The sequence below is a fragment of the Scyliorhinus torazame genome, chromosome X, assembly GCF_047496885.1.
Source record: "Scyliorhinus torazame isolate Kashiwa2021f chromosome X, sScyTor2.1, whole genome shotgun sequence".
NCBI lineage: Eukaryota > Metazoa > Chordata > Chondrichthyes > Carcharhiniformes > Scyliorhinidae > Scyliorhinus > Scyliorhinus torazame.
Window position 1 is genome coordinate 2,821,917 of NC_092738.1, and position 12,220 is coordinate 2,834,136.

At 63.1% G+C, this 12,220-nt stretch overlaps 1 protein-coding gene across 1 annotated transcript in view; it reads left to right on the forward strand.

Moving 5' to 3' along the window:
* The window catches only part of LOC140405321 (voltage-dependent L-type calcium channel subunit beta-3-like), a 127,365-nt gene that overhangs the window by 112,259 nt on the left and 2,886 nt on the right, over positions 1 to 12,220 (forward strand). Inside the window, exons 5-6 of the mRNA XM_072493612.1 lie at positions 1,586 to 1,681; positions 8,917 to 9,090. Of these exons, the coding sequence (XP_072349713.1) occupies positions 1,586 to 1,681; positions 8,917 to 9,090 (270 nt within the window). The remainder of the gene's footprint in view (positions 1 to 1,585; positions 1,682 to 8,916; positions 9,091 to 12,220) is intronic.

Below are 12,220 nucleotides of genomic sequence, written 5' to 3' on the forward strand. Positions count from 1 at the left end.
GTGAGTGGGTGTGTGAGGGAGTGTGAGTGGGTGTGTGAGGGAGTGTGAGTGGGTGTGAGTGGGTGTGTGAGGGAGTGTGAGTGGGTGTGTGAGGGAGTGTGAGTGGGTGTGTGAGGGAGTGTGAGTGGGTGTGTGAGGGAGTGTGAGTGGGTGTGTGAGTGGGTGTGAGTGGGTGTGTGAGGGAGTGTGAGTGGGTGTGTGAGGGAGTGTGTGAGTGGGTGTGTGAGGGAGTGTGAGTGGGTGTGTGAGGGGGTGTGTGAGTGGGTGTGAGTGGGTGTGTGAGGGAGTGTGAGTGGGTGTGTGAGTGGGTGTGTGAGGGAGTGTGAGTGGGTGTGAGTGGGTGTGTGAGGGAGTGTGAGTGGGTGTGTGAGTGGGTGTGTGAGTGGGTGTGTGAGGGAGTGTGAGGGAGTGTGAGTGGGTGTGTGAGGGAGTGTGAGTGGGTGTGAGTGGGCGTGTGAGGGAGTGTGAGGGAGTGTGAGGGAGCGCGAGTGGGTGTGTGAGGGAGTGTGAGTGGGTGTGTGAGGGAGTGTGAGTGGGTGTGTGAGTGGGTGTGAGGGAGTGTGAGGGAGTGTGAGTGGGTGTGTGAGGGAGTGTGAGTGGGTGTGTGAGGGAGTGTGTGAGGGTGTGTGAGGGTGTGTGAGGGAGTGTGAGGGAGTGTGAGTGGGTGTGTGAGGGAGTGTGAGTGGGTGTGTGAGGGAGTGTGAGTGGGTGTGTGAGGGTGTGTGTGAGGGTGTGTGTGAGTGGGTGTGTGAGTGGGTGTGTGAGGGAGTGTGAGTGGGGGTGTGAGGGAGTGTGAGTGGGTGTGAGTGGGTGTGTGAGGGAGTGTGAGTGGGTGTGTGAGTGGGTGTGTGAGGGTGTGTGAGGGAGTGTGAGTGGGTGTGTGAGTGGGTGTGTGAGGGTGTGTGAGGGTGTGTGAGTGGGTGTGTGAGTGGGTGTGTGAGTGGGTGTGTGAGGGAGTGTGAGTGGGTGTGAGTGGGTGTGTGAGGGAGTGTGAGTGGGTGTGTGAGGGGGTGTGTGAGGGGGTGTGTGAGTGGGTGTGTGAGTGGGTGTGTGAGGGAGTGTGAGGGAGTGTGTGAGGGAGTGTGTGAGGGTGTGTGAGGGTGTGTGAGGGAGTGTGAGGGAGTGTGTGAGGGAGTGTGTGAGGGTGTGTGAGGGTGTGTGAGGGAGTGTGAGTGGGTGTGTGAGGGTGTGTGAGGGAGTGTGAGGGGGTGTGAGTGGGTGTGTGAGGGAGTGTGAGTGGGTGTGTGAGGGAGTGTGAGGGGGTGTGAGGGAGTGTGAGGGAGTGTGTGAGGGAGTGTGTGAGGGAGTGTGAGGGGGTGTGAGTGGGTGTGTGAGGGAGTGTGAGTGGGTGTGTGAGGGAGTGTGAGGGGGTGTGAGTGGGTGTGTGAGGGAGTGTGAGGGGGTGTGTGAGGGAGTGTGAGTGGGTGTGCCAGTCTGTGTAGTGGGTGCGGACCCAGTGCCAGGAGCTCCCTCAGTGTGCGGACGGGAGGCTCGCCCTGGGCTGGCACAGGGTGAATGGGCAGCGGGCAGTCGGGTAGATCCTGGCCTCTGTACCGCTCCCTCACCCTCTTCCTTCCCCCCACAGGTCCTTCAGAGGCTGGTCAAGTCCCGAGGGAAGTCACAGAACAAACATCTCAATGTGCAACTTGTGGCCGCTGATAAACTAGCTCAATGTCCACCCGTAAGTCTGGGGGTTCGGGGTGGGGCACATCCTCACTACTGACCCTCCCTCAGCACTGACCCTCCCTCAGCACTGACCCTCCCTCAGCACTGACCCTCCCTCAGCACTGACCCTCCCTCAGCACTGACCCTCCCACAGTGCGGCACTCCCTCAGCACTGTCCCTCCCACAGTGCGGAGCTCCCTCAGTACTGACCCTCCCACAGTGCGGAGCTCCCTCAGCACCGACCCTCCCACAGTGCGGAGCTCCATCAGCACTGACCCTCCCTCAGCACTGACCCTCCCACAGTGCGGAGCTCCCTCATCACCGACCCTCCCACATTGCGGAGCTCCCTCAGCACTGACCCTCCCACAGTGCGGAGCTCCCTCAGCACTGACCCTCCCACAGTGCGGAGCTCCCTCAGCACTGACCCTCCCACAGTGCGGAGCTCCCTCAGCACCGACCCTCCCACAGTGCGGCACTCCCTCAGCACTGACCCTCCCACAGTGCGGTGCTCCCTCAGCACCGACCCTCCCACAGCACTGACCCTCCCTCAGCACTGACCCTCCCACAGCGCGGCGCTCCCTCAGCACTGACCCTCCCACAGTGCGGTGCTCCCTCATCACTGACCCTCCCACAGTGCGGAGCTCCCTCATCACTGACCCTCCCTCAGCACTGACCCTCCCTCAGCACTGACCCTCCCTCAGCACTGACCCTCCCACAGTGCGGCGCTCCCTCAGCACTGACCCTCCCTCAGCACTGACCCTCCCACAGTGCGGAGCTCCCTCAGCGCTGACCCTCCCACAGTGCGGCGCTCCCTCAGCGCTGACCCTCCCACAGTGCGGCGCTCCCTCAGCACTGACCCTCCCTCAGCACTGACCCTCCCTCAGCACCGACCCTCCCACAGTGCGGAGCTCCCTCAGCACTGACCCTCCCACAGTGCGGAGCTGCCTCAGCACTGACCCTCCCACAGTGCGGCGCTCCCTCAGCACCGACCCTCCGACAGTGCGGAGCTCCCTCAGCACTGACCCTCCCAGTGCGGAGCTCCCTCAGCACTGACCCTCCCACAGTGCGGAGCTCCCTCAGCACTGACCCTCCCACAGTGCGGAGCTCCCTCAGCACTGACCCTCCCACAGTGCGGCGCTCCCTCAGCACTGACCCTCCCACAGTGCGGCGCTCCCTCAGCACCGACCCTCCGACAGTGCGGAGCTCCCTCAGCACTGACCCTCCCACAGTGCGGAGCTCCCTCAGCACTGACCCTCCCAGTGCGGAGCTCCCTCAGCACTGACCCTCCCACAGTGCGGAGCTCCCTCAGCACTGACCCTCCCACAGTGCGGCGCTCCCTCAGCACTGACCCTCCCACAGTGCGGAGCTCCCTCAGCACTGACCCTCCCACAGTGCGGTGCTCCCTCAGCACTGACCCTCCCACAGTGCGGAGCTCCCTCAGCACTGACCCTCCCACAGTGCGGCGCTCCCTCAGCACCGACCCTCCCACAGTGCGGGGCTCCCTCAGCACTGACCCTCCCACAGTGCGGAGCTCCCTCAGCACTGACCCTCCCACAGTGCGGTGCTCCCTCAGCACTGACCCTCCCACAGTGCGGCGCTCCCTCAGCACCGACCCTCCCACAGTGCGGAGCTCCCTCAGCACCGACCCTCCCACAGTGCGGCGCTCCCTCAGCACCGACCCTCCCACAGTGCGGAGCTCCCTCAGCACTGACCCTCCCACAGTACGGAGCTCCCTCAGCACTGACCCTCCCACAGTGCGGAGCTCCCTCAGCACTGACCCTCCCACAGTGCGGAGCTCCCTCAGCACCGACCCTCTCACACTGCGGAGCTCCCTCAGCACTGACCCTCCCACAGTGCGGAGCTCCCTCAGCACCGACCCTCTCACACTGCGGAGCTCCCTCAGCACTGACCCTCCCACAGTGCGGAGCTCCCTCAACACTGACCCTCCCATAGTGCGGAGCTCCCTCAGCACTGACCCTCCCACAATGCGGCACTCCCTCAGCACTGACCCTCCCACAGTGCGGAGTTCCCTCAGCACTGACCCTCCCACAGTGCGGCGCTCCCTCAGCACTGACCCTCCCACAGTGCGGCGCTCCCTCAGCACTGACCCTCCCACAGTGCGGAGCTCCCTCAGCACTGACCCTCCCACAGTGCGGCGCTCCCTCAGCACCGACCCTCCCACAGTGCGGCGCTCCCTCAGCACTGACCCTCCCACAGTGCGGAGCTCCCTCAGCACTGACCCTCCCACAGTGCGGAGCTCCCTCAGCACTGACCCTCCCACAGTGCGGCGCTCCCTCAGCACTGAGCCTCCCACAGTGCGGAGCTCCCTCAGCACTGACCCTCCCACAGTGCGGCACTCCCTCAGCACTGACCCTCCCACAGTGCGGCGCTCCCTCAGCACTGACCCTCCCTCAGCACCGACCTTCCCACAGTGCGGCACTCCCTCATCACTGACCCTCCCACAATGCGGCGCTCCCTCAGCACTGACCCTCCCACAGTGCGACGCTCCCTCAGCCCTGACCCTCCCACAGTGCGGAGCTCCCTCAGCACTGACCCTCCCACAGTGCGGAGCTCCCTCAGCACTGACCCTCCCTCAGTACTGACCCTCCCACAGTGCGGTGCTCCCTCAGCACCGACCCTCCCACAGTGCGGCACTCCCTCAGCACTGACCCTCCCACAGTGCGGCACTCCCTCAGCACCGACCCTCCCACAGTGCGGAGCTCCCTCAGCACCGACCCTCCCACAGTGCGGCGCTCCCTCAGCACTGACCCTCCCACAGTGCGGCGCTCACTCAGCACTGACCCTCCCACAGTGCGGCGCTCCCTCAGCACTGACCCTCCCACAGTGCGGAGCTCCCTCAGCACTGACCCTCCCACAGTGCGGCGCTCCCTCAGCACCGACCCTCCCACAGTGCGGCGCTCCCTCAGCACTGACCCTTCCACAGTGCGGCACTCCCTCAGTACTGACCCACCCACAGTGCGGAGCTCCCTCAGCACTGACCCTCCCACAGTGTGGAGCTCCCTCAGCACTGACCCTCCCACAGTGCGGCACTCCCTCAGCACTGACCCTCCCACAGTGCGGCACTCCCTCAGCACTGACCCTCCCACAGTGCGGAGCTCCCTCAGCACTGACCCTCCCACAGTGCGGAGCTCCCTCAGCACTGACCCTCCCACAGTGCGGAGCTCCCTCAGCACCGACCCTCCCACAGTGCGGCGCTCCCTCAGCACTGACCCTCCCACAGTGCGGCGCTCCCTCAGCACTGACCCTCCCACAGTGCGGAGCTCCCTCAGCACTGACCCTCCCACAGTGCGGAGCTCCCTCAGCACTGACCCTCCCACAGTGCGGAGCTCCCTCAGCACTGACCCTCCCACAGTGCGGCGCTCCCTCAGCACTGACCCTCCCACAGTGCGGAGTTCCCTCAGCACTGACCCTCCCACAGTGCGGAGCTCCCTCAGCACCGACCCTCCCACAGTGCGGAGCTCCCTCAGCACTGACCCTCCCACAGTGCGGCGCTCCCTCAGCACTGACCCTCCCACAGTGCGGAGCTCCCTCAGCACTGACCCTCCCACAGTGCGGCTCTCCCTCAGCACCGACCCTCCCACAGTGCGGCGCTCCCTCAGCACTGACCCTTCCACAGTGCGGCACTCCCTCAGCACTGACCCACCCATAGTGCGGAGCTCCCTCAGCACTGACCCTCCCACAGTGCGGAGCTCCCTCAGCACTGACCCTCCCACAGTGCGGCACTCCCTCAGCACTGACCCTCCCACAGTGCGGCACTCCCTCAGCACTGACCCTCCCACAGTGCGGAGCTCCCTCAGCACCGACCCTCCCACAGTGCGGCGCTCCCTCAGCACTGACCCTCCCACAGTGCGGCACTCCCTCAGCACTGACCCTCCCACAGTGCGGCGCTCCCTCAGCATTGACCCTCCCACAGTGCGGAGCTCCCTCAGCACCGACCCTCCCACAGTGCGGAGCTCCCTCAGCACTGACCCTCCCACAGTGCGGCGCTCCCTCAGCACCGACCCTCCCACAGTGCGGGGCTCCCTCAGCACTGACCCTCCCACAGTGCGGAGCTCCCTCAGCACTGACCCTCCCACAGTGCGGTGCTCCCTCAGCACTGACCCTCCCACAGTGCGGCGCTCCCTCAGCACCGACCCTCCCACAGTGCGGAGCTCCCTCAGCACCGACCCTCCCACAGTGCGGCGCTCCCTCAGCACCGACCCTCCCACAGTGCGGAGCTCCCTCAGCACTGACCCTCCCACAGTACGGAGCTCCCTCAGCACTGACCCTCCCACAGTGCGGAGCTCCCTCAGCACTGACCCTCCCACAGTGCGGAGCTCCCTCAGCACCGACCCTCTCACACTGCGGAGCTCCCTCAGCACTGACCCTCCCACAGTGCGGAGCTCCCTCAGCACCGACCCTCTCACACTGCGGAGCTCCCTCAGCACTGACCCTCCCACAGTGCGGAGCTCCCTCAACACTGACCCTCCCATAGTGCGGAGCTCCCTCAGCACTGACCCTCCCACAATGCGGCACTCCCTCAGCACTGACCCTCCCACAGTGCGGAGTTCCCTCAGCACTGACCCTCCCACAGTGCGGCGCTCCCTCAGCACTGACCCTCCCACAGTGCGGCGCTCCCTCAGCACTGACCCTCCCACAGTGCGGAGCTCCCTCAGCACTGACCCTCCCACAGTGCGGCGCTCCCTCAGCACCGACCCTCCCACAGTGCGGCGCTCCCTCAGCACTGACCCTCCCACAGTGCGGAGCTCCCTCAGCACTGACCCTCCCACAGTGCGGAGCTCCCTCAGCACTGACCCTCCCACAGTGCGGCGCTCCCTCAGCACTGAGCCTCCCACAGTGCGGAGCTCCCTCAGCACTGACCCTCCCACAGTGCGGCACTCCCTCAGCACTGACCCTCCCACAGTGCGGCGCTCCCTCAGCACTGACCCTCCCTCAGCACCGACCTTCCCATAGTGCGGCACTCCCTCATCACTGACCCTCCCACAATGCGGCGCTCCCTCAGCACTGACCCTCCCACAGTGCGACGCTCCCTCAGCCCTGACCCTCCCACAGTGCGGAGCTCCCTCAGCACTGACCCTCCCACAGTGCGGAGCTCCCTCAGCACTGACCCTCCCTCAGTACTGACCCTCCCACAGTGCGGTGCTCCCTCAGCACCGACCCTCCCACAGTGCGGCACTCCCTCAGCACTGACCCTCCCACAGTGCGGCACTCCCTCAGCACCGACCCTCCCACAGTGCGGAGCTCCCTCAGCACCGACCCTCCCACAGTGCGGCGCTCCCTCAGCACTGACCCTCCCACAGTGCGGCGCTCACTCAGCACTGACCCTCCCACAGTGCGGCGCTCCCTCAGCACTGACCCTCCCACAGTGCGGAGCTCCCTCAGCACTGACCCTCCCACAGTGCGGCGCTCCCTCAGCACCGACCCTCCCACAGTGCGGCGCTCCCTCAGCACTGACCCTTCCACAGTGCGGCACTCCCTCAGCACTGACCCACCCACAGTGCGGAGCTCCCTCAGCACTGACCCTCCCACAGTGTGGAGCTCCCTCAGCACTGACCCTCCCACAGTGCGGCACTCCCTCAGCACTGACCCTCCCACAGTGCGGCACTCCCTCAGCACTGACCCTCCCACAGTGCGGAGCTCCCTCAGCACTGACCCTCCCACAGTGCGGAGCTCCCTCAGCACTGACCCTCCCACAGTGCGGAGCTCCCTCAGCACCGACCCTCCCACAGTGCGGCGCTCCCTCAGCACTGACCCTCCCACAGTGCGGCGCTCCCTCAGCACTGACCCTCCCACAGTGCGGAGCTCCCTCAGCACTGACCCTCCCACAGTGCGGAGCTCCCTCAGCACTGACCCTCCCACAGTGCGGAGCTCCCTCAGCACTGACCCTCCCACAGTGCGGCGCTCCCTCAGCACTGACCCTCCCACAGTGCGGAGTTCCCTCAGCACTGACCCTCCCACAGTGCGGAGCTCCCTCAGCACCGACCCTCCCACAGTGCGGAGCTCCCTCAGCACTGACCCTCCCACAGTGCGGCGCTCCCTCAGCACTGACCCTCCCACAGTGCGGAGCTCCCTCAGCACTGACCCTCCCACAGTGCGGCTCTCCCTCAGCACCGACCCTCCCACAGTGCGGCGCTCCCTCAGCACTGACCCTTCCACAGTGCGGCACTCCCTCAGCACTGACCCACCCATAGTGCGGAGCTCCCTCAGCACTGACCCTCCCACAGTGCGGAGCTCCCTCAGCACTGACCCTCCCACAGTGCGGCACTCCCTCAGCACTGACCCTCCCACAGTGCGGCACTCCCTCAGCACTGACCCTCCCACAGTGCGGAGCTCCCTCAGCACCGACCCTCCCACAGTGCGGCGCTCCCTCAGCACTGACCCTCCCACAGTGCGGCACTCCCTCAGCACTGACCCTCCCACAGTGCGGCGCTCCCTCAGCATTGACCCTCCCACAGTGCGGAGCTCCCTCAGCACCGACCCTCCCACAGTGCGGAGCTCCCTCAGCACTGACCCTCCCACAGTGCGGAGCTCCCTCAGCACTGACCCTCCCACAGTGCGGAGCTCCCACTGCGCTGACCCTCTGAGATCGTGGCGCTCCCTCAGCACTGACCCTCCCACAGTGCGGCGCTCCCTCAGCACTGACCCTCCCACAGTGCGGAGCTCCCTCAGCACTGACCCTCCCACAGTGCGAAGCTCCCTCAGCACTGACCCTCCCACAGTGCGGCGCTCCCTCAGCACTGACCCTCCCACAGTGCGGCGCTCCCTCAGCACTGACCCTCCCACAGTGCGGCGCTCCCTCAGCACTGACCCTCCCACAGTGCGGCACTCCCTCAGCACTGACCCTCCCACAGTGCGGCGCTCCCTCAGCACTGACCCTCCCACAGTGCGGCACTCCCTCAGCACTGACCCTCCCACAGTGCGGAGCTCCCTCAGCACTGACCCTCCCACAGTGCGGCGCTCCCTCAGCACTGACCCTCCCACAGTGCGGAGCTCCCTCAGCACTGACCCTCCCACAGTGCGGAGCTCCCTCAGCACTGACCCTCCCACAGTGCGGCGCTCCCTCAGCACTGACCCTCCCACAGTGCGGAGCTCCCTCAGCACCGACCCTCCCACAGTGCGGAGCTCCCTCAGCGCTGACCCTCTGAGATCGTGGCGCTCCCGTCCCAGACTGTGTTGATTTGTTTGGGTTGGGTACATCGGGGCTTTGACTGTACCTTACGTTCGCCGCAGGAGATGTTTGACGTGATTCTGGACGAGAACCAGCTGGAGGATGCATGCGAGCACCTGGCAGAGTACCTGGAGGTTTACTGGCGCGCCACCCACTCGCCCGGGAACGCCATGGCGAACCCTGTCCTCGAGCAGATCCTGATGGTGCCACCGCCTTCCACCAGCTTCAGTCCCCAGGTAAAATCCCCCCTCACCCGCGTCTCAACCCATCTGACGTACACCTCCCCCAATCTACGAGCTCGGTGTGTCAACAAGGTTGAAACAAATAAAGGATGATCTCCCATTTACGACCCCTTAATCTCCCCATTTGTAGCCGCAGGGTTGGGCTGCGTCTCAAAATGTTTTTTTTTTAAACCATTACTTCACCAAGTACCGATAATCCAGAATAGACACATTGATCGTACGCCCTTCCTGGTGTACCTCACTCGGGGCGCTCTCCGAGACCCCCGTACCAGCCCTCCCTGAAGTGCCCAGAGTTTGAGCAGCGAGTTGGAGCGTACCCTCGATTGCTCTCACCGCACACGGCGAAGGTTTCGCTTCAGTCCCTTGTTGTTGCGAAGGCCCCAAGCCGAACCTCAGTGTCCCTCGCCACCATTCTTACCCCCTACTCCCCGCCCCCCCCCCCCCGGCCACAAACTACCCCGCCCCAGCCTCGTTCTCTCTCTCTCTCTCTCTCTACTCCCGCACCCTCTTCTCAATTGGACCTCCCAGTTGACCCAAATGTCACAGAGTTTTTACAGAACAGAGGGACGCCCGTCAGGCCACCATGCGTCCGTCGGCCATCGAGCCCCTCTCTATTCCATTCCCATTCCCCGGCCCTCGCTCCGTAGCCGTGTCGGCCGCCGGCGTTTCGAGAGCTCGCCCAACCGCTTCTTAATTATTGTTGGAGATCCCGTCGCTCCGGCCCTTTCGGGCAGCGGGTTCCCGCCACCCCCTGGGTGAAAACGTTTCTCCTCACATCCCCTTTGAACCTCCTGCCCCCCCCCCCTTACCTTAAATCTCTGCCCCCCCCCCCACCCACCTCCCCCGTTATTGAGCCCTCCGCTGTTCCACCCTATCTGCCTCCCTCATAATTCTGTCCACCTCGATCAGGTCCCCCCCCCACTCGGCCTTCTCCGCTCCGAGGGAGACAACCCCGGCCTGACCAGCCTCTCTCCACCGCGGAGACGCTCCAGCCCAGGCGACATTCCCGGTGAATCCCCTCCCCACCCTCTCCAGCCCCATCGCACCCTTGCTATAGACTGGCGACGAGGACTGAGCACAGTAATCTAGCTGTGTCCTAACCAGCCTCTCTCCACCGCGGAGACGCTCCAGCCCAGGCCACATTCCCGGTGAATCCCCTCCCCACCCTCTCCAGCCCCATCGCACCCTTCCTATAGAGTGGCGACGAGGACTGAGCACAGTACTCTAGCTGTGTCCTGACTGACATCTCTGCACAGCTCCCGTCGTAACCTCCCCGCTCTTATACTCTATACCTCGGCGAATAAAGGAGAGTGTCCCGTGGGCCTCCTGAACCACCTAATACACAGATACGTAGACGATAAGAGCAGGAGGAGGCCTTCTGGTCCCTCGAGCCGGCTCCCCCATTCATCACCATCATGGCTGACCATCCAACTCAATCCTGCTCTCTCCCCATCGCCTTGGATCCCGTTCTCCCCAAGTGCTCTATCCAGCCGCCTCCTGAATATATCCAATGTTTCAGCATCAACTACTTCCTGTGGTCATGAATTATGAACAGGGGCTGTTTAGCACACAGGGCTAAATCGCTGGCTTTGAAAGCAGACCAAGGCAGGCCAGCAGCACGGTTCAATTCCCGTACCAGCCTCCCCGAACAGGCGCCGGAATGTGGCGACTCGGGGCTTTTCACAGTAACTTCATTTGAAGCCTACTCGTGACAATCAGCGATTTTCATTCCACGGGCTCGCCACTCTCTGGGTGAGGAAATGTCTCCTAATCCCTGTCTGAAATGGTTCACCCTGAATCCTCAGGCTGCGACCCCTGGTTCTGGACACACCCATCATTGGTGACATCTTCCCCGCATCTCCCCTGTCCAGTCCGGTTAGAATTTTATACGTCTCCGTCAGATCCGCCCCTCGTTCGTCTGAACTCCAGCGGGAACAATCCCAACCTCGTCAATCGTACGACAGTCTCCTCGTACGACAGTCCCAGGAATCAGTCTGGTGAACCTTCGCTGCTCTCCCTCGAGAGCAAGAACATCCTTCCTCAGAGAAGGTAATGCATTTTGGAAGGTCTAATGCAGGTCGGGAATATACAGTGAATGGTAGAACCCTCAAGAGTATTGACAGTCAGAGAGATCTAGGTGTACAGGTCCACAGGTCACTGAAAGGGGCGACACAGGTGGAGAAGGTAGTCAAGAAGGCCAACGGCATGCTTGCCTTCATTGGCCGGGGCATTGAGTATAAGAATTGGCAAGTCATGTTGCAGCTGTATAGAACCTTAGTTAGGCCACACTTGGAGTATAGTGTTCAATTCTGGTCGCCACACTACCAGAAGGATGTGGAGGCTTTAGAGAGGGTGCAGAAGAGATTGACCAGGACGTTGCCTGGTATGGAGGGCATTAGCTATGAGGAGCGGTTGAATAAACTCGGTTTGTTCTCACTGGAACGACGGAGGTTGAGGGGGCGACCTGATAGAGGTCTACAAAATTATGAGGGGCATAGACAGAGTGGATAGTCAGAGGCTTTTCCCCGGGGTAGAGGGGTCAATTACTAGGGGGCATAGGTTTAAGGTGAGAGGGGCAAGGTTTAGAGTAGATGTACGAGGCAAGTTTTTTACACAGAGGGTAGTGGGTGCCTGGAACTCGCTACCGGAGGAGGTGGTGGAAGCAGGGACGATAGTGACATTTAAGGGGCATCTTGACAAATATATGAATAGGATGGGAATAGAGGGATACGGACCCAGGAAGTGTAGAGGATTGTAGTTTAGTCGGGCAGCATGGTCGGCACGGGCTTGGAGGGCCGAAGGGCCTGTTCCTGTGCTGTACATTTCTTTGTTCTTTGTTCTTTGAGACCAAAACTGCCCACAATACTCCCGGTGTGGCCTCCCCAAGGCCCTGTATAATTGCAGCAACACATCCCTGCTCCTGTACTCGAAACCTCTCGCAATGAAGGCCAACATACCATTAGCCTCCTTTACCGCCTACTCCACCTGCATGCTTACCTTCAGCGAATGGTGCACGAGGACACCCGGGTCCCGCTGCTCACTCCCCTCTCCCAATTTACAACCGTTCAGGTGGAAATCGTTGTTTTAGAGTACCCAATTCTCCCCCCCCCCCCCCCCCCCAATT